This window comes from Lissotriton vulgaris, chromosome 11 (assembly GCF_964263255.1).
Source record: "Lissotriton vulgaris chromosome 11, aLisVul1.2, whole genome shotgun sequence".
Classification (NCBI taxonomy): Eukaryota; Metazoa; Chordata; class Amphibia; order Caudata; family Salamandridae; genus Lissotriton; species Lissotriton vulgaris.
Window position 1 is genome coordinate 832581969 of NC_141699.1, and position 19524 is coordinate 832601492.

The 19524-nt window shown below is 47.5% G+C and overlaps 1 protein-coding gene across 2 annotated transcripts; it reads left to right on the top strand.

Annotated features, from left to right (window-relative positions):
- Nucleotides 1–3377: 3377 nt before the first annotated feature.
- LOC147683550 (uncharacterized) lies at nt 3378–19297 on the top strand. 2 transcript variants are annotated; one of them, XM_086943943.1, is made up of 2 exons: nt 3378–4023; nt 16404–19297. In XM_086943943.1, the coding sequence occupies exon 2, from the start codon at nt 16592–16594 to the stop codon at nt 19295–19297; it is 2706 nt and encodes a 901-aa protein (XP_086800069.1). In that variant the 5' UTR covers nt 3378–4023; nt 16404–16591. The 2 variants fall into 2 exon arrangements, with proteins under 2 accessions (XP_086800069.1, XP_086800068.1); XM_086943942.1 differs by lacking the exon at nt 3378–4023 and adding an exon at nt 4713–4779.
- The last annotated feature ends 227 nt before the right edge of the window (nt 19298–19524 follow it).

Genomic DNA, 19524 nt, shown 5'->3' on the forward strand with positions numbered 1-19524 from the left:
TCAGGACAGGCCTGGAGCTGACGTTGTGTCAAGGAGCAGGGGTCAGGAGGACAGGGCCTAAGCCATATAGGTCGCTTAGCAAAGGCCGTTGGCTTTCTGACTTTGTAATGTTACACACCTGCACACACAGAGGCTGTGCCGCAAACGGCACGAACGTCCAATATTTGTGCAGGGATTATGCAAACAATGCCATGCATTTGCCAAGGTTGCTTACACACTGGCAAAGTGTTTCAATAACTAAAAGGCAGTGATAAGCGAGAATCCGATGACGTGGGCTGATGGCGAAAAGTGCATGTAATGCTCAAGGACTAACACAGTTTCCCTGTAGAAATGTATGGACCCACATACGACCTCTCAGTCATATGAAGACCCCTCCTCTATGTACGAAGGGTTGACTCAAAAAATTGTTATTTCCAAGGTGAGGCTGCATGTTGCAGGCTGCTTTGATCGAGGTGCGATGATGTATACCTCAAAATATTGCAAAATATTTCTTTTGCTTTAAACCAACAACCACTGCCGCTCGAAAACTGAAACAGCTTCTGAAACAATACCTTTATTTTACTTTTCGAAGTAAAAAAATATACTTTGTGCTACAGTCAGACATTTCTCTGTTTTGTGTTTTAAACATATGTAATTACAGCTCACTATGGAATGGCCAGTGTGAGGAAATAAGGCCCCTAAATACCATACAGAAGAAATAAGATAGCATAATGGTGTGACAACTAAACTTCAAAAGTCCTGCATAACACTTTCATTCCATGCTGTAAAACATTCTTCATCCCCCACTGTTCTTCCTTTCACAACGCTACTCACCAATGTTGCTCAACCAATGAGGAATCCAAATCTAGAACATGATATTCTTGTGAATCTTAAGAGTGAAATATGGGATTTAGTTCACGGTGTTGCTCAACACGTATCTCCCCTCTCACTGGGGATTAGTTAAAATGTTGTTAGCTCTACTACCCTTAATTAACAAAGTTTTGGCCACTCATGACTTTAATTGACATAAATACAAATCTAATTCAAGTACATCTTCAAGCTTTAACAAGCAATTTATTTCATCCATATCTTCGTCATATTAGAAGAGCAAGAACCATTATTATAAGGTAGGTTTATTGGGCACGCGCTTATGTAGCTCATCCCAAGAGCGGAAGCCGAGGCCCACAATCACTGCTGGAATCCCAGCTCACATCAGGTTCCATACTTTAGCTGAGATTCCACCCAAGACGTCTCACATTCCCCTCCCTTACAACTTAATGACTGATAACAAAGCTAAAGATTTAACAACCTAACATCTGATTATCATATTACATGAACATTGAAATACATTGGAAATTTACCTAACACTGCATAAGAGCACCATATCAAGCATTTGTATATTAAACCTTATCCATTATTGTTGCCTCTATGCACTACTAAGTGCAACAGATTAGTACATTTGATAATCCTTATGCCAACTAGGGAAATGTTCTTTAAGCCTAGAAGGCTGATGAGTACCCACCCTTCTTGAGACTTTTTCACCATTCTTAAAACCAGCAGCCTCTGTTGTAGTAGTGTTAATATGGATGTTGATGTAAGCAATGATACCAAGCCTTGGCGGAGTTCGCGGAGTTCTGCGTAAGTGCAAAAAAAACTCTGCTGTGCTACACGGAGCTCCGAAAGTGGCGGAGTATGTTAGAAAAATGCTGTTCGCAGTAATTTTCAGCACATGGTGTTTGTCCATGCTGTGCAAGTATCTCGAACGGCACCATGCACAGCCCAAGCGGGTGCAAGAGGGCGATGCTTCCTTTCTGCCGCTGAAGTAGATTTTCTACTCAAGCTGCAGCTTTCTCAACGCGAAAGGACAGTTTCTCAACGAGAGTGGTTGCTAGTATCCAAGGCTACTCACATTGAGAAATCTTACCACCCACATTGAGAAATCTCACCGGAAGGAGGATTTTCTTTGCTCGCGCTCGCCAACTTGATGTTGATGAGCGCAAGCGAGAAAAAAACCGAGTGCGGAAAATTCGGCAAACTCTGCAAGCGAAGCAGAGTTCACCGCCCAGGCTTAAATGATACGTGTATCTACAAAAACTAAATCTCCCAATATGACCCTCTCCATCAATCCTGAGTCAGAAAGTTGGGGTCAGGTATGCCCTTCAACCTAGCCCTCAGGCTACTGATTGGCAGATCACTGGTGGGGTGGCACGTAACCAGCAGTACAAGCGTATGAACAGGGAAAACCCAGAATAGTCCCACAGATAGGCAGCAACACCACAATGGTCCGGGAAGATTGGCCCCTATAAAACGCACTTGGCTGGAGGAGTGCGAATTCCTAAAAAAACATATAGTTAGATGCCACATGAAGTTAGGAACACTCAGACAATCAAGACACAGCATACACGGAACTTGCATTGATCCCGTGCTCCCCATGCTGGACATCTGAACAGGTTACCCACTGGCACTCATTGTGTCCATGCAAGGTTGAGATCCGCCTGCTTTCGTCATCAGGTGGGAGTAATTTATGGCTCCATGACTAGGCCTACTCCTCTCCCAATACAGGATCTATGAACTCTTTTATAATGCTTTAAGAAATGTATATAAAGACGCTCAAAACTACTGTACTTTGAGACAGTCTGTAACTGTGCTTCCGGCCATAGTGTTTGATTAAAACAACTGTTTCTGTTTTGCTAAACACCTCTTGTCTTCATTTTTTCAAGGTGAATTCATATTTATACCTGTCGGAAGTCTTGGAAAAATTCAATCTTGGCAAGAAGTTTTGTCGTACATTACAATCAATATATAGGAGTCCCTCGGCTAGACTTCTGTGTGAAGCTAATGAAGACCTGGGCCTCGCTCCTCTCTGTATCATTGGTAGAGTCAACTTGGCTAAAATGTGATACTTCCAAAAATTACCTTTCTTTTTAACTGTATCTCACTCTACTTTGGAAAATCACAAATTGATCAAATTCATGTATAAACTTTGTTTATTGCGCTGCAAATTCAGTACATCATACCAATATGCTTCACAGGCTGGCGTGGCGTCAACATTCAGCCCAACCAGCGTCAATACAGCTTTTAGGAATAGGTGATGGAGGGTCCCGTTCTACCATCTAACATCACCAGACAGGAGAGTTCTGACAGCCTTGGTAACATGAAGGTCTGATGTGGGCCCTGCGTGATAAAAATCTGAAAACATGCCAAAATAACTAGCTTCCCTCATTAGTAAATAAAGGCCCCAGGGCCCACTAGGCATGCAGGCTTACAAACACACGTTTCTGTGCACCAAAATAAACAAGATGAAAATAGGCCTTCAAAAGAGTGTTTAGCTTCACTGTCAGCTCCCAGACCAACACACACACACACACACACACACACTTACCCTGGTACACGTGGTACAGCTTCCTGAAACCTCTGCTAACGTTATATTTTGAAACATAGCTTGCACAAGTATAAGCAGCAATTTCTAGCAATAAACAGCATCTATCATGGGAATTCACACTTTCAAATATGTAGAAATGTGCGTGACAGGAAAATGTCCTTTTTTAGTAATGTACAACATGTAACCATTGTGTTTAGAAAAAAAAAGTACAAGATGTTCTCTTTCAAAAGTACAAGATGTTCTCTTTCAAAAGTACAAGATGTTCTCTTTCAAAAGTACAAGATGTTCTCTTTCAAAAGTACAAGATGTTCTCTTTCAAAAGTACAAGATGTTCTCTTTCAAAAGTACAAGATGTTCTCTTTCAAAAGTACAAAATGTTCTCTTTCAAAGGTACAAGACGTTCTGTCCTAAAAATGTACGGAACATAATGTACTGAAAACATTTCCTTCCGGTGTCCAAAACACTTGTGGTTAAACCACCTGCACCGAAAGGCCAGGGGCCAGCGTCATCATAGAACCCTAGTTCCTCAATTTTGGGTATATCAGGCCCAACTGTCAAATCTGAAATCAGACCTTTCCTGCGGATGCCCAGCTGCATGAGCGTGGAAGGATCTCTCGGCTAGCCGAAGACTATCTGACTTGGGACGTCGACGCCTCACTCAGGTTGTGGATCTCCCAGGGCAGATAGCCCATCTCTCTCTCTCTCTAGATCTCTGACCCTTCAACTATCTCTCTTCATGGATATATTCCTGTATGGTAGGCTCCTTTTAACATAGGTAACTGGCCTCACTCTCAGCCATTTCCAGACACTGAATCAGTAGCAAAATGTTGTGTCTTAGCTAAATCTACTTGCACCTTCTTTGCCCTGCCCTCATAATTCAGGGCTCTGATAGAAATGTGCAATCTATGACAATGGACCTGTCTCAGATGGTTGGCCCATAGATAGTTGGGCTCTATATTCTTGTACTCAGTAGTGTAGCATCTTTGATCATCTGTGTTTATGTTTTTTTAAATACATTTCACTCCAGTATTTCTTTGAGATATTTTGAGCATTAGTCATCCAGCATTCTTACCAGACTGAGCGAAGTCTGGGTCATATTTAGAAAATTACATTGTTGCTTGAATTGATATGCATTTAGCTCTTTGTTTGTTAATTGAAAAATAAAGTGCCACTCCAACTGGAACGTCTGGTATCTTACATTTATATTCCTTTTCTTACTCAGTGAAGTGCTGTGTTGGTGATGTGCGAATTTTAGCCACACCTAAAGGTGGTGACCACTGACCGAAGGGGTCAAGACTTTCCCCTTCACACGTGGCGCCCAACGTCATCGTACCTGCCTGATCCATTCTGAGGAGGAATTCGGTGGTCTACCACGAGCCGCATTGGGTGCCCCCGCCGCAGCCTCTTGCCTACCATTGGTGAGTCAAGGAACGTTTTATTTTTTCCCCCTTGAGTCCCGGTGTTGGCTATTTGGCTGTGCGGGCCCCGTGTGCCTGGTTCTGGGCTAGACTCCTGACCCCCCCCCCACAGAATTGCACATGGTCACGATCCAAGAACCCTCTGTGCCCCTCAGTGGTCACATTTTCTAACTTGTCAGTACGATTTTCATGTCAATGGTTCTGCGCCTCATTTTTGCACATATCTGTTCCTAACAATTGCTGTTGTGGTTTGTGGTTTGTCGGTGTTAGACAATTCTCTCTCTGTCGGTTCCAGGCCGAGGAGAGCGCCTCTGTGGTTACTTCTTTCCTGTCAACTACCCCCAGGTTTCTGATCCCACTCGACAGTTTGAGTCTGTGAGCTGGGTGTGGTCCGGACATTACAGGTCCTGACTCGGGTTTGAGACCCACCCTGCCCCTTTTCTGTGGGCAGGTTCCTGATCCCTCTTCCAAGTCGAGTCTTGGGAGCTGGGTGTCCCCTGGAATTATCCAGGGTCGGAGGTTCTAGGTTCTCCACTGGGGGTCGTTTGACTCTGACTTTCACACTCTGGCATCCTTGCCACCTACCCTTACCACTGGCTGCGTCCCTTCAATCCTTTACTAAAATACTACACTGTCTTCTTTCCTTTTTTTTCATCGTCATGCTATGAATACATTTCTCTTTTCTCCTATTCAATTCACTGCATCCCGTGCCCATTCTACTTCTGTTTTTTTTTCAACGCCTTCTACTCCCCCACCCACCCCTCCCTTCACTCCACTTCTCAGCTTTACTGTCCACCCCTCTTCAATGAGGGCTCTGCCTTCGCTTTACTTTCCTCCAGACCTATTTTTACACGGTCTGGCTGTATTATTGTACATTTCCCAGCCGCTCCTACGGCCACCCAGCCAGCGCCCCAGCCAACGCCCACGGACTTCCTGCCTTTCACACCAGCGGAAAGAGGAACTGCTCTGTGCTATCTGTGGTTCATTCCGCTCATCGCGGACTCACTTCCTCCCCTGGCGCAGCAGCGCCACTCTGCCTCACAGCTCCCCCCGAGCCCACACCCGTCTATAACATTTAAAGTCTACACACGTTCTACACACGTTCTCTCGCTCATCTTTTCTCCTCTTCCGTGCTCTTCCTTCATTCTTTTTCTCACCACCACTGCTACACTCCTCTCTCTCCCTATCCATACCTACCTCTTTCATTCACTCCACTCTGTTTTTCCCTCCCTCCTCTTCACATTTATCACACCCTTGCCCCTGCCTGTGCTTACATTGCTGCTGACATTATTTTACACTGCCTCTCTCTCCCTATCCATACCTACCTCTTTCATTCACTCCACTCTGTTTTTCCCTCCCTCCTCTTCACATTTATCACACCCTTGCCCCTGCCTGTGCTTACATTGCTGCTGACATTATTTTACACTGCCTCTCTCTCCCTATCCATACCTACCTCTTTCATTCACTCCACTCTGTTTTTCCCTCCCTCCTCTTCACATTTATCACACCCTTGCCCCTGCCTGTGCTTACATTGCTGCTGACATTATTTTACACTGTCTCTCTCTTCCCCTGCTATTACATCTCTACATTGGTGACGTTCATGGTCTTCCATGCTCTTAGTTATTACATCTCTGCTTTTCCATTGCTGGAATTTATTACCCAGGTCGTGGATATCTTCAGGTCATTTATCACATTGTCAAATAGTGACACTTCTTGGTAATTGTTCTGCTTTTCAAGTAGTGAAATTTAATTTCTACATCGTTCTTTTATTTCATATTGGTAATTGATCTGCTCTTCACGTAGTGACATTTAATATCTACATCGTTCTTTTATATCTTGGTGATTCATCTGTTCTTCTACATCGTGTACTTCAGGATGCATCCTCTGTATGTCATCAGTATTTATTGTTCTGTCATTTGTTGATTATGTACTATGTTGAATATTGACCCTCTCAATTTTATGTTTTGTTCATTTGCCCTGCTCTATGTCACATGTGCTCTTGCATTCATGTGCTTTGTGTAAGTAGCATCTGTGCTTTGTGACACCAATTCCCTTCCCTGTGACCCATTGTTCCCTTACTCATCTCTCTGCCCTGCCCCTCACCTAGATACAGTGTACCACACGCCTTATAAATACCCCATTCCTCGCACGCCTCATTGTTCGCATTGCCTTTCCCACATTGCCCTTCCTTTCTCCACACATAGCACGCCCATTTTGTGCCAATCATTTGCTTCACAATTGATTGCCAACAGGAGGGAAGAAGTCATTCATCCTCTCTTGCCTCCCTACATCCCTTGCCTATACGTGTTATGCCTTACACCCGCCTATTTCCGTAATGTCCACTAGCCCCCCACACATTCATCAGTGTACCATTCAGTTCCTTCACGGCATACCTGACCTACTTCACAATTCCGCAACCAACGAGTTCACATCCCTTACCGACAAAGACCGCACCATACTCAAAGACGCCTGGACGCTTTTAGGAGCTAATCTTACGCCAGGCACCCAACTTAATATCTCCACCCAAGCTCTTGATAAACTTCCAGACATATCTCTTACCCCACCATCCCCAGACACCGCTGCCCCTCAGCAGTTATATACAGAGGACACCTCTAGTTCTGGCTCTTCCACCCTATCTGTTCCCCACTCACTTCCCCCTGAATGCCCAGAGTACCCATATCACCCTGCTACCTCACCCATTCTCATCACTGACGACGAGTCTTCACGAGATTCAATTCTCACCATTAACAACGATTTTTCACTGGAATCAATACTGTCAGGTACCACATTTGAAATAGTATACATCCCACCGCCAGAAGGAAGAGGACCAAACTCTCCTCAACCATCCGGCCCCAACGAAGATACATTACCCCTTTTGAGAGCACTTCTGTCTGATCCCTCATAAAATCCTGGCCCCAGCATTCTGCCACACCTGCAGAGTCCATCACACTGCTCCAACTTTCACATAAGGGAATGTGCGATCATACCACTGATCATATCACCATATTCCTGATAAACAACAACGTTGTAGGCATTTCTGACGGCCACCCCTCTTGTTTCGTACACGTCACACCCCTCAGTAGCACTGTTCTTCTCTCAATATTTCGGGCACTCAATATCGATTACGCCTACCCTCGTCAAGTCACTCTATCTCTCGCACCAGCATTTTCACGCCCCGCCGAGCCTGTAGTAAAGGCTCTCCCACACAAACAGTTCCACGCACCACCGCCCCCATAGTAAAGGATCACAGCAGCACTCACTACACCTCTGCATCACTTGCCTAATCAAATCACAGGAAACAAACCCCATGCAGGCTCTTCAGGCAGTTTATGATAAACGAATATTTGGCACGTCAGTGCATAGAACTCCAGAGTGGATCTATATAAGGATCCGCCTACTATCCCCAGGCCTAGAACTTCCCACTGTATTCGAGTCCTCCTGGCCACGGAACCCACTGCAAAGCAAAATTCGCGACGCCTTTGCCCGTCACAATCTTGAATTCCCTGACTTCTCCCCAGAGGGAAAATACAGGGGACCTGACGAAATAGATTTAAGATTCATACTCTACCACATCGTCTGTACTGAAGTAGGAGAAGAACTCATCAGAGACCTGCCTCCTCACGACTCTAGTCCTGCACAAACTTCACAGCACACAGACCCCAGCCCTCACAACATCTAGGCGAAAACACAACCAGGCAGGGTTGCTCAGTTTCTCATATATACATCAGACGGTATCCCACACAGGTCTGCAGCAACCATATAGGCACTAAGTAACCTCATGAATAGGATACAGAATCCCACCGTGTATAAAACACCGCACGGCTATCATATATATTTTATTGTGCATCTTGCAAATTTGGGAGGACCAGCAATCCTGTCAGGATTCTTCCCCAGACACCCACTCCAGTCTCAGATAGCAGACGCCTGCTTTGGTGGCCAACTCCAGTTCCCTGGTTGCACCCCCACACAAAATAGAGAGTTGCAAAAGGAGGTTTATGACCACGCCCTAGCAGGAGTAGCAGAAGAACTCGTGCCTGATCTCTAGAGAAGCGTGGCCAATACCCCGCATCAGAACCCCTGCCTTGCCGGCCCACAAATATCTTGTCATGGCAACACCACTCCAACATGTCCTGAAAACTTTCGGTGCCCAAGAAAAACGCATACTCAAACACTGTAGGGAGCTTCACAAATTAACCAAGAATATGGATTATCCGTGGCCCTCTGAAGGTTCTTTTGACGTAAATACTCTTGAGCACGCCACCACGTTCCTAAACACCAAATATTCTGGAGCCAGATTACAAAAAAGGAAAGAAACCTTAGCTCTCTGGCGTATTTTTAAAGAAAACACGCAAGAGCATCCTGCCACCCTGCCCACTGCACCTTCTGCGCCCCCACCATATCAGGCCAATGGCATGTACCCTGCCCTAGGATCAGCAAAGAACAAAGAACTAGATTTACAGAGCACAACTAACTCCTTACCCACTGTCGGATACGATCAACTCCCAAGTGACCTCTTTTCCACACCCGAACACCCTCCACCAAGTGGTGACGGTAGTACTGCCTCATCGCCGCCACCCGGCATCAGCAGTGGCCCACTACTCCCCGTCACAGGTCCAACCACCACACCCGTCACAATGCAAGCCCCAGTCAGTCCCCTCCACGTAACCCCTGCCGCCGGTGGCAGTCCAACACTGCACGCCACAGTCCCAGGGTTGCCAGGACAAATAAGTGCGCAGTTTTCACTGCAACTGAACCCCTCCTCCGTCCCAGCCCTACCGGGTGAGGAGGAGGACGAAAATGCGGACTGTAGGTCCATCGCCTCACCAAACAATTCACACGCGTCATCACACCACTCCTCTCGCCATGCACTCCCGCACTACCATGATCCCAATAGCCTCCGCGAGGCCAATGCTCCACTCTCTCAGGACCAAGGGCCCACTTCGCAAAAAGATATGCCCTTTTGCGGCACAAACACAGCCGAACCGTTGATAACCTTCGCCTCTGTTCACCAACAAAATAAGGACAGGGAGACACAGGGCCCGCCGGCACCTGAGTTGATCCATTATGACAACTGGAGACCGGCCACAGAGCTCAATAAAAGCCTAGAGTGCAGTCCCAACGGGGATACCCGAGCAGACATGATCAGCAGTGAAGCACCACACGACCCTGACCATGACGACCTAATGCGGCTAATGCGACGCGCGTCATGTAAGCTAGAACACATCAGCGACAGGCTATCTGAGACTCTCAGAATCACTCACCCCAACACGTCACCCACCCAGCAAACATCACAGGCCGATCCCTTTGGAGGTGCTGAAGGGACTAGGGACCCAGGCCACGGTCAACTACAGACACTACCTTTCCCGTCCACATCCATGCAAAAAGCGGGTCCCTCTCGGGACATGGGAAACTATGAAAGACTACCCGGAGTACAGTACCATGGGTCCCCCTCCCAGAGCCACCAGACTACTGCGCCTGACCATACACCCATGCCCATTGGGTCGTCACAGGTCCATTTCACACTCCCTGACACACCATCTCGGCATCTCGCGCCCATAGCAGACCCGTTTGCTCAACTATCCGCCCCAGCCATGAGAGACTCCCTCAGCCCGTCACGCGCCCCAAGCTTGACAGAACAACCAACAAACCCATTCTTTGACAATCAGACAGAACGTCCAATAAACCCATTCTTTGATAATCAGGAATTATCAAACACAAGGGACCCAGTGAGGAAAAAGAAGAAAAGGACAACGGAGGTAGAAAGACTAACTGTGTTGGGAACACACGGACGCCCAGAGGACATCGCATACGATGCCCCTGGCAATGACGCTCCCATCAAATACCAAGTCACCGGCACTGCCTCCATGCGAAACACTCGAGCTAGAACAGGCAATGGCATGTTCCTCAGCAGGCCTTGTGCCCTGCGGGACAAGGACCTTACTCCCAACCAAATAGTGGAGATAGGCGAGAATTCAGACTTCGCTGTCATCCCCTTCACAGACAATCTGGCCGGATGGACAGAGTCCCTAGCCCCACAGATGATCCCCTGGCCAAGGGAAGGGTCTTTCGAACCACAGCATATGGCCACAGCTGTAGAATGTATCCTGGAGGGTGTAGGGGATGAAGACTGGGACTACGACTATATGCGAGCCAGTCTCGAAATTTGGCAGAAATATGCCATAAGATATGACACCACAAGACCGAAATATCCAGGTGTAGGGATTAGCCGCCAGATGCCGCTAATATACAAAACACCAGGGGCCCCCGCCATATATAATTGCTGGTCTTATGCAGAGAAGGAAGCCATTAAAAAGAACCTTCCACCCCTCACAGAGGGTGCCAGCAAATGGATAGTGGCCCTAGAAAAGAATACCACAGGCACCAAACCAGGGATTGGAGACATGAAAAGTTTGCTTATATCCATCATGGGAGGGGAAGCAGAAGAAATTTTCACAAGTATCAGTAGAGGATTAATAACAATGAACGAGACAAAATATGATGGGGAAGCATTTGATAAAATAAGGGCGGCAGTCTGGACTAAGTTGAAATTAAAATACCCTGATGTTCCCGACATTGGGTCTCTCATGTCTCTGACCATGCAAACAAATGAGGACCCTATTAATTTCATTTCTAGAATGAAAGAAAAATGGCATCAGGAGCTAGGTGACTCCTGGAATACAACTGGAGGAAACAGCAGGCTCTTTTACCACATGGTTAAGAGGGGATTACCAGACGACGTGCAGGAGAAATTAGATGGGGTGGTAGCCATGGAAGCAAAACCATGGCCTGAGATACAGGACCACATCATACATTTCTGCAAAAAGAAAATAGAGCAGGAAAAAAATAGACAATTAGCCATTGAAAATGCAGCTGCAAAGCTAGTACAGCAGAAGCTTAATAAGAAAAAGGATACAGTGGACAATCTCATGCTGGCGGCACCAGTCAGCCAAATGACAGCTGTCACCACCTTTCCACAGGACGCTCGAAATGTCCTCGCCAACAATCCCCAGCCCACTCCGCAGCAAGTGCAGCAGCCTGCCGTGCAGTATGCGCAAGCACAGCCGCCACAAATACAACCAGCCATACAGTATGTACAGACTTCACCACAGCCAGCCATACAGTATGTGCAGACTCCACCACAACAGACAGTACAGTATGTGCAAGCCCAGCAGCAGCCCACAGTGCAGTACATCCAACAACAGCCCCCGGTGCAGTATCTGACACCACAACCGGCCTACAGTAATGACCAACATCAGTATTACAACAACAATAGAAATACCGGGATGCAGGGAAGGGGCAATGGACAGCAAAGGGCCCAACCACAGTCAGGCCAACGTACATGCTTCTATTGTCACAAGGTGGGACACCTGCAAAGAGAGTGTCGCTCTAGGATTCGAGACCAAGCCCAGCAAGTTATGGGTCTCGCCCAACAAGCACCCCTGCAGTTACAACCACAACAACAAATGTACGCACAGGCACCCCAGATGGTGTATGCTTATGCCCAACAAGCACCGCAGCAGAATATGCAACTAGCACAGCTCCAAACACCTGTAATGACCCAAGCTCAACAGCCATCCACAATGATGCAAGTTCCCGTGCAACTGCAGCAACAGTCATCCTCGTACCAAGCGATGCCCCAAGCCCAAGCTGCCCCACCACCAGGTGGTGTGGTAATCACTTCCAATAACCCATTTGCACAAGGCACCATCCAGCAATACTCACGCTAGGACAGCCCACAGACAACTCTTGTGTGCCCAGTTTTATCATGCATCATGAGCGGTGAAGATGACCCCACCGTCCTGGTCACGATAAATAACAAAACATATAGCTTCCTCATTGACACAGGCGCCACGTACTCCTGCATTACAGGCGGACACCTGCCTATTTCTGATCAAGTAGCGGACACACAGGGATTCTCTGGGGCAATAGCAAGGGTCCCCTTCACAAAGCCAGTACCCCTGCAAATAGGAGACCGGGTGCTGGAGCAACAACTGCTTTATTCACCACACTCTCCAGTCAACCTTTTAGGGAGAGACCTAATGGCTAAACTGAACATGACTATTCACTTCCATGAGAACGGAACAATGGTTTGCTCTATACCTGGCACACCCTTAGCAAGAATGATGGCACTCACTGCTCAATCTTCCCTGACAGATCAAATGAGGGCTCGCCCTGTGGATAAACAAGCGTTCTCCACTGCGGTACACATCATTGTAGCCAACACACCTGAACTACACCAGCGCACTGTCCAGCTCCCAAAGGAATTTCTCTTTCGTCCGGAGTCCCAGCACTTTCAGATAGAGGACAACAGCATGATCCTAGGCATACGTGCTCTTCACATTACACCTACATACGGGGCATTCATAGCTGGAGACGACAATATGCGCTCATGGGCCTGTGTGATTTTCATTGAGCCCGGACACCAAGTGAGGGACATTTCAGATGAACAGCTCTTTGGTGATCCTGATAACCATCCAATAACAGAGATTGTCTACGAGTATGAGGTACCTCTGTCAGTGACAGTGGAACAAAGAACACCCACTGCCCCGCAGAAATACGACTCAGTGCGTGAAGCTGACTTAGCCCAAGTCCCGCCACACCTGTGGACCACCGGTCCTAATGATGTGGGCCTCATCCGTTCTGCTACTCCCTTTAAGATAACACTGAAACAAGGCGCGATCCTACCCAGAATAAAACAGTACCCACTTTCTAAGGAAGCAGAGGAAGGCATTGCCCCAACAATACAAGCCCTGCTAGATCAAGGAGTCATATACCCATGTGTATCTCCAGTTAACACCTGTCTTTTTCCTGTGCGCAAGGGCAAGACCAATCAGTGGCGTCTAGTTCATGATTTGCGCTCTATTAATAACATCGTGGTACCAGAGTTTCCCATCGTCCCAGACCCTTCGGTCATCCTCACCAATGTTCCCCCGAATGCACAATACTTTTCGGTGATTGACCTGAAAAATGCGTTTTTCAGCGTCCCCCTTCACCCAGACAGTCAGTACCTATTGGCTTTCGTATTCGGCGGGGTGCAAATGACTTACCGGCGTTTGCCTCAGGGGTACTGTGAGTCCCCGAGCGTATTCAACAGAGTCGTCAAAGAGGACTTATCGAACTTCCAATGTCACAGTACCTTACTGCAGTATGTCGATGACATTTTGCTCTGCAGCACTACAGAATCCCAGTGCAGAACTGATACAGTCTCTCTGCTCACCACACTAGCTCACAGAGGCTACAAGGTGGACAAAAACAAACTTCAGTACTGCCAAACAGAAGTACAATACCTCGGTCAGTTAATATCAGCATCAGGGAGACGGGTCACGCCAGACAGAGTTGAAGCCATCAAAGGGACATCAGAGCCCCAAACTGTCAAAGACATGCAAAAGTTCCTAGGATTAGTGAACTATGTCCGCCAGTGGGTCTTTGATTTTTCCACAATAACTGCCCCTTTGTTGAAAGCAGTTAAAGCAGCCAAAGACAGACGCAACAAAATAGACTGGACACCTGAAATGACAGCATCCTTTAAACAGCTCAAAGATGAAATAACAAACGCACCAGTGTTAGGCACACCTGACTACACAAAAGAATTCTACCTCTTTACCCACTGCAATGGCCAGGTCATGACTGCCGTCCTCACTCAGAAATACCCAATGGGCCACAAGCCCCTTGCTTACTTCAGCGGAATGCTAGATTCAGTCATGAAAGGTCATTACCCCTGCGAGCAAGCTCTTGCTGCGGCAGCCTTCGCAGTGGATAAAAGCACACCCATTGTCATGGGATCCCCTTTGACACTGTACACTGAGCACGCTGTCTTTGCCATAATTCAGAAAGCTAAAACAACATTGACAACACAAAGAGTGTCCGGTTATGAAGTCATACTGTCATTGCCCACCCTGAAGGTTGTCAAATGTCACACAGTCAACCCAGCCACATTCTTTGCCCATCCCATTGCCGCATCCGATGATGACACCCATGACTGTGCCACATATTGTCCCGATGAATCAGGAGCAGCAAAAGAGGACCTCCTGCCAGACAGCACTGTATATTTTGTAGATGGGTCCTCCACAATAGACCAAGAAACAGGGATCAGATACACAGGAGCCGCAGTGGTTAGGGCTCAGCATCATGAGTCCTCTGACTCCCTAGACATTGTACAACAAATTACATTGCCATCGCACTACTCCGCGCAAGCCGCTGAACTAGTGGCACTAATTGCCGCTTTAAACAACGGGGCTGGTGACCGCATCACTGTATACTCAGACTCTGCATATGTCACAACAACGACACACTCAAGCATCTTGCGCTGGAAAAGGCGCGGATTCCTCAAATCAGATGGAACACCGGTATGTCACAAACAATTGTTGGAAGAACTAATAGAAGCCCTGACACTTCCAACAGAGGTAGCCGTTGTCAAATGTGCTGCTCACACGAATGGACAAGACTTTGTGTCCAGAGGCAACGCTCTGGCAGACTGGGCAGCCAAAGCTGCAGCCAGACCCCCCCTACCTTTCACTGAGCATGACCCACACAACACCCCAATTTTACTTGCCCAAGCTGTAACACCAACAGAACTGACAAAGACAAATGAAGACAGTGTACCCTTAACACCACACACAGACAACAACAACGACACAAACACCACCCCTCTTGATCCAAATGCTTCCTGCCCACTCGATGACACACAACAATACGATTTCATTGCCCAATTGCACCTCAGAGAGATACAAGAAAGTGCACCACCACAAGAGAAAGAGTTATGGAAAAAGAGGGGAGTACAGCAGGACCCTGCTGATTTTATTTACAGACAGACCATGTCCGGAAAACCCGTCATGCCACAAGCCTTACTGCAGGTAGCGTTAGATCAACTTCACCTTCCCGCACATGTCTCCCGAGATAACATGTCCACCACATTACAAGCAGACTGGTTCATTCCCAATGCTTATGAACTAATACAGCTATTTGTTAACAAATGCATCATTTGCCAACAGTATTCCCCAAACCCAACTCTCAAAACCGTTGCCTCCACTATTCCTAAACCTTCTGGCCCATTCAAAGAACTCCACCTTGACTATGTCGACATGATTGATCGGTGCCAAAATTACCGATATCTCATTGTGGTAGTATGCCCCTTCTCACGGTGGATCGAAGCTGGACCATGCGTCCACTGCGATGCCAAAGCAGCAGCCACATTCCTGCTCCGTGACGTCATCTCCCGCTTTGGAATTCCTTCCGCCATCAGGACTGACAACGGAAGCCATTTTTCAAACGCCATCTTCTCCTCTCTCACCACAATGCTAGGCATCAGACACAAGCTGACATCCGCTTACCACCCCCAAAGCAATGGCATCTGTGAGCGCCTCAACGGTTTACTCAAAACCAAAATAAGCAAAATTAGCGCCACCATTGGCAAAAAATGGCTCTACTGTCTCCCACTGGCCCTCTTCTCATTAAGAAATTCCCCGAGCTCGGATCACCACCTCACCCCCCACCAACTTGTCACTGGACGATCCATAAATGTAGCAGTCCCTCCCAGCAGGCCCAAAACTGATAGCGAGTCATCCTCTGAGATTGTTAAGGCTGAGCTTTATGACTTCCTGTGCACACTAACCCGCGCTGCGCAGTTCCTCTCTGTCCAGGTATCCAAAAGGAAGGAGAAGGGCCCCATCGATCCTGAGCTCCCACCTATCCGTCCTGGAACTCTCGTCTTCATCCGGAGGCACGTCAGGCGTTGGAAAGATCCTAAGTTTGACGGACCCTTTGAAGTGATTGACTCTTCTCCAACTGCCATCCGGATAGCCGAAAGGAAAGCATGGATCCACAGGAGAGACGTCCGCTTCGATCCTGCACCTGCGCAGCAACAGCCAATGGACTAAAAGAGGGAAGCAACATGGCCATGATCCCCCTGAATGAGGACGACGACTTCCCATCCACCGTTCCATCCATCATTGAAGAAGAAGAAGAAGAAGAAGACGTCCACGAATATAGCGCCTATGAAGCAAAGTTATGTATACTCACTGTTCTTATGTTTTGTATTATTGTTGGAGTGGCACTAGCAACATTCAACTGGTATATCTTTTTTCTTGCTGTAAAAAGTTATAGTGATAGAAACAGCCAAGTTGCCTCACTGCCTATTGTTCCATCCACTGTACCAGCGGTCACACTCAAACAGCAAAAAGCACCACACAGCACACTAGGTCCTGAACTCCCAGAAAACAGCACTGCTAGCAACACGTCCATTAGTGTGCACCTTGAGCTCTCACTCAGTACCCCAGAGGAAAGGACTAGTCCCTGGAATACAGCTACCAACGCCACAGAACGAGTGTCCCGTCGACACCCTCCCCGCCACCATAGACCACGAAGATTTGCCTTCGCCATACCCCCATACATGACAAAGTCGAAACCCCGTATCCCCTCCCCGTTTGTCCCCGGCACCCATATAGACACAAGACACAAGCCCAAAGGAATGTCGCTAAAAACATTCCAACATCTCGTGCAAATACAAGAAGGCCTAGGGCCCATGCTCAGCCTACCCCAAATAGTAAGGGACCATTCAGTCCACTCCTCTATGGTAGACAACTCCTGGTACAGGGACATGACAGCAGTTGGGAAAATAGTAACAAATGAGTCTTGCTACGTATGTTCCTACATTCCCCATGCAGTAGGGGCTGACAGACTGATTTTTCCCAAGGAAGTTCCACCACACATAGCCACATGCCTTCTTCACTTGTACCTCTGCCGGATAAAAGGGCAGATTCGGGTCCTTTCAGCCCGAAAGGAAGTAGTCTTTGTAAACACCACTACATGGGATTACATTTACACTGTGCACAAGGTTGTCACCGACCTAGCTGAACTCGGGGAGGAATTCAAAGAAATGCGAAGGACAGGGGTACAGGACATGGATTGGCAGGAACAGGGCATTAGGAAACGTGGGTACATAACAAACAACACACCCCGGACAGGATGTGACCTATCATATAGACACCCCCACCCCCCAGGCCAACGCCACTGCACATGCAAGGATAGGACAATGCTACGCCTCCTAGCGCAGGTCTACCTTAACAACAAGTGGCAGAGCCCCGGAGGGTTTTGGTGTAAGGCGGCAGCCTTGGGACCCCCTTGGGCGGACGGGAACGAAGGGGAAAAGTGTGGTCAAATATGGGCTGAGGAGAGCGGGAGGTACACGTGGAGTGGGGAAGGAATGCCAGAACATAAAAAAGGATTCAAACTAAAAAACCCTTCTCTTTGTTTCATAGGAAATGGCTCGGTGGCTGTTGGGCGCAACACAGATTGTAATTCCACGATTTTCAGCTTCGATATGCAGTTCGGCACCACTACTCTAATGGATTATTACTGGGCTTGCGGAGAGCACCTCTATCCCCAACTACCTCCTCAGTGGCTCGGACTGTGTACCTTGGTAACTTTGCATGAAATTCATCTGGTCGTACCAGCATCAAATGCTTCCCACATCCTGTCACATCCAATGACGGGTGACCTGACATTCCTCCATCGACACCGGCGAGCAGCAGAGTACTTTGCAGGAGAAGCCCGTGGTAAGGTCCCAGAAGAGTTCCGCCTCTTCAGCGAGGCCCAGCTTTTCTTCGGAGGGGCATTCCCAATGTTTCAAACTCAAGCTACTGCCCGTTGGCTGGAAGTAACTCGCTATGAGGTCATGAAAGCAATAAACAGCACCAGGGATGGCCTAAATGCAATAAGGGAAGAACTGCGCCCATTACGACTAATGGTTCTGGAACATCGCTACTTCCTTGACATGCTAACGGCCAAAGATGGTGGTCTGTGTCATCAAATAGGAAAATCCTGCTGCACTTTCATACCTGGAAACGACGAGGACAACGGATCCATATCAAGGGCCATTGAGGAGTTGACTAACTTGGGAAAAGAAATGATCGAGGAAGGAGGTGCCCCTGCAGACATTATCCCAACGAACTGGTTCGACTTTGACTGGATGCCCTCCTGGCTAACTGCTATTCTAAAGCTGATGATACCTATAGTCGGGATTATGGTCTTTCTGTGTTGCACCTTTCAGCTGGGGAGTCACTGTATCAAGAGATTGAGCACAAAAGCGGTAGGGATGAATTATGCTAGGACAGGGATTTACCAGACACCAAAATATGAAGACATAGATCGGGCTCCTGGGGACGGGAATGGAGAACAGGTACAAATGATCGAGCTAGGACAATGTAGTACACATCCAGCACCACCTGACACACACTCTGGAGTACCATCAGCCCCACCTCTTCCCCCAGGTAGAGACACACTGAGCAACGACACTGCAGCTACTCAGTATGAGCGCCTGCTCAACAAATCAGGTCAACAGTATATCCAACTACTAAGGTCAGACGAAAATGTTGCACGTCCAACTAGTTTTAAGTGCTATGTCAATGACATGCCATGGATTCCACCATTAGCAGAAAATTCAACAAAATACTCACTTAAGAGTGTGTTCATAAATGAACAAGAGGGGGCAGATGATGGAGGGTCCCGTTCTACCATCTAACATCACCAGACAGGAGAGTTCTGACAGCCTTGGTAACATGAAGGTCTGATGTGGGCCCTGCGTGATAAAAATCTGAAAACATGCCAAAATAACTAGCTTCCCTCATTAGTAAATAAAGGCCCCAGGGCCCACTAGGCATGCAGGCTTACAAACACACGTTTCTGTGCACCAAAATAAACAAGATGAAAATAGGCCTTCAAAAGAGTGTTTAGCTTCACTGTCAGCTC

What these genes read in the sequence shown, in the direction of transcription:
- LOC147683550 (XM_086943943.1), top strand. Translation starts at nt 16,592, where the DNA reads ATGGATCCACAGGAGAGACGTCCGCTTCGATCCTGCACCTGCGCAGCA.